Here is a 3,147-nt window from a genome sequence, read left to right as displayed (position 1 = left end):
CTTTTCTATCCCGGCCACTGAGAGAAGTCAGGGCAGGAACTCAAGGCAGGAACCTGGAGGTTAGAATTCAGCCGCTGCTGAATGCCTGGCTCTCAAGGCTTGCTTAGCCTGCTTCCTTACACATCCAGGACCACCTACCTGCCCAGGAGTGGCACCACCCACAATGGGCTGAGCCCTCTCACATCAGTCACTGATCAACAAAATGTCCACACAGACCTGCCTACAGGCCAGTCTGATGGTGGCAATTCCTCAACTGAAGTTCTGCTTTCCAGATGACTCTAGCTTGTGTCAAGTTGACAAGAACTAACTAGCAGGGAAGTGGAATAACACTGGACCTTCTTCACAGGCTGATGAGAGAGTGAGATGGGTTGAAATCTTTCGAGTTCTTGTACACATTAGATACTAGAGAGCTGTTAATTAAAGTCATAATTACTTTGATTTAGGAGGGCCGACTCTGCAAATGTTCTTTATACCAACTCCTTTCTGCATACCTCTCATGGTGTAAGCATTCATGAAAAGAGGAGTACACTGGCTTTTTTTAAGCTTCTTAGATGCTGGAGGCCCACTTATGTCCTGCTCATTGATGTCACAAACAAACATGTCTTCTGGCTATTGAGAGAGAAAGAGAAAGAGAGAGAGAGGGAGAGAGAGAGAGAGAGAAGAGGTTTTCTTAAAAAAGCTTAAAATGTCTCTACTGTATGTACTTGTATATGCATATGCAAATATGCTTAACATTCAAAATAAATGCTCATGTTTGTTTCCCACAACTTTTGTACTGGGAATTTTTTTTTTAAAGTTTTATGCTGTGGCCAGAGTGATGGCTCAGTGGTTAAGAACACTGACAGCCCTTTCAGAGGACCTGGATGTGGTGCCTAGCACCCATACTTTCAACCTCTAACTCCAGTCCCCTTCTGGCCTACATGGGAACTGTACACACAGGGTGCACAGATATACATTAAGGCAAAACACTGATACATGCAAACCATTAACATTAAAAAAAAATTTTATACCATTAAAACCTTTTGGAATTTGAGGGATAAAACTGGATGTAGAAACCATTGGATAACTAATGATGTTGTGGTTAGTTCATGGACTTATGCCTTCTGTTTCACAATTATTTTTCAGAAAATGCATATAAAAAAATCAACATCAGAGATGGGTGTCAGAATTTTTTTATCTCCTGAAAAACTCAGTAATGACATTATTCTTCAAGAATTCAGGAATGTGCCAATCCAACTTTTTTTTTTAAGTGATATTCGCACATTCCTGATTTGCAATTTCCAAATGTCAGGGCTCCTCACAGACTACAATATAAACTTTCATTAAGAGAGAAACTCTACTTTTTTCTTGCCTAAAATCAATGTTTTATATATTTGATTTGAATGCCACTTCTTAAAAATAAAGCAAAATTCACCCACTTTAAATCAGAACTCATATTTGCCACTGAAAATATGAACCAGTTTGTATGACCCAAGCCGATCATCAGTACTGGTCCAGCTCACTGGTCTGAGAAAGGTGGGATGGCACCACACTTCCATCTCCAGTCTGCTACAGTTTTCTGGATGAGAATTGAAATATTTATTTTTATGTGTTTGCCTGCATGTATATATGTATATCTGTGCATTCCAGGCCCCTGAAAGGTCAGAAGAGTGGCTTTAGATCCCCTGGAACTAGAGTTATAGGTAGTTGTGAGCCACTGTATAGGTGTTGAGAGCCAAATCAAGGTCTTCTGTGAGAGCAGAGGTTAAGAGCGAGTGCTCTTCTCTAGCCCTGAGGGAGATTTTAAAGTATACGCTGGTTTATGTGGAACATACTGGCCACTTTACAAAAAAATTGTAATTACTTAACAAATATTTAATAGTTCCTTAGCAAATGTTTGTTGATTGGTTATTTAAATGATCACAACAGAACCACCCTTTAAAACTAACACAATCTTTTAGAAGCAATTCCACTTCATGAACAGCAGTTAAGGAGAGGGAGAGGGCGAGGGCTTATGAGAGATCCTTTAGCATACCTGAATGCGCTCCTTTTGCACGCCTGAGGGAGCAATGTAGATTTCATTGCTGGTAACAAAAATATAGAAATTGGTTTTCGTTTAGCCAAATTTCTGGTTTTGCACAAATAAAGTGTAGCCTTGCAGTCTAACCATTAATGTCCTCTATATACCAAGTCACAAATGGCTGCTTGGTTGAGTGACAGAGCTGGGGTGCACAGAATGAGTTATAAGACACTATGAGACACTGGTAGCCAAAGAAAACTCGTGTTATTTGCTTTTGTCTTTTCTGATGTCACATATATGTGTTTCTCTTCACACACACACACACACATACACACACACACACACACACACACACACACAAGAACAGTAATGAGGTGACTATCTAGAGCAAAGATAGATAAATCTGAATATGTAGTATTTAGCACTTTTTGGCATGGATGAACAGAATGTCAGTATCCTATGCAAAATATAGTAACTTTCAAATTCAATCAGGCAAAATATATGTCTGATTAAGAACATTTTTGCAATGCAAAGAATGAGGCTTAAATTTATCGTTTGAAGTCATGAAGTGCAGAGCCCTCTGCTGGATAGTTTGTTAAATTACAGCATCGACACTGGGTAAGTATTGAAGAGTTTCCTCTAGATTGATTACTGAGATAGACTGAAAGGCTGAGGAAAAATGTCTTTTGTTATGGGTGTTAGATCTATACCCTGTACTAATTTCCACAAAGTCCTCTATGGTGCTGTCAAATGTGACTTGCAACATCATTTCCAAATCTCCCATAGTCTCTCCACTCACTTGTCATTTTCAGTTGTCAGAGCATATAAATGAGCTGCCTCAGAAATGGAAACCAAGGAGCCTGAGCACCTGGGACCTCTGCCATGGAGGTAGAGGTACACAAGGTCAGGAATCACAGGCTCCCTAGTGAAGATGAGGATGCTCTATACAAAGCTGCTGAAGTGGTTGCTACACAATGTAGACTTGAGGCTGACGGGCGGGCATGTGGTGAAATGAGAGTTTCTTGGTAAATTATAGTCTAGCCAATAGAGGCCTGATAGGCGAACAGAATCTGGGGAGCTCATGCATGCGCTGGTTTCCAGAAGCGGCTGAAGCACTCAATCTCTGCTGCAGGAGGCAACAGCGTGGC

General features: G+C 40.6%; 1 protein-coding gene across 1 annotated transcript in view; it reads right to left on the bottom strand.

Annotated features, from left to right (window-relative positions):
- Apip (APAF1 interacting protein) overlaps positions 1-3,147 on the bottom strand; it is a 19,893-nt gene that overhangs the window by 4,031 nt on the left and 12,715 nt on the right. Inside the window, exons 3-4 of the mRNA XM_031371178.1 lie at positions 2,015-2,063; positions 492-609 (exon numbers count right to left, since the gene is read on the bottom strand). Coding sequence (XP_031227038.1) covers positions 492-609; positions 2,015-2,063 — 167 coding nt within the window. The remainder of the gene's footprint in view (positions 1-491; positions 610-2,014; positions 2,064-3,147) is intronic.

This window comes from Mastomys coucha, unplaced genomic scaffold (assembly GCF_008632895.1).
Source record: "Mastomys coucha isolate ucsf_1 unplaced genomic scaffold, UCSF_Mcou_1 pScaffold15, whole genome shotgun sequence".
Lineage (NCBI taxonomy): Eukaryota > Metazoa > Chordata > Mammalia > Rodentia > Muridae > Mastomys > Mastomys coucha.
The sequence above is the reverse complement of the archived record's forward strand: the minus strand, read 5'-3'. Positions and strand labels throughout refer to the sequence as shown.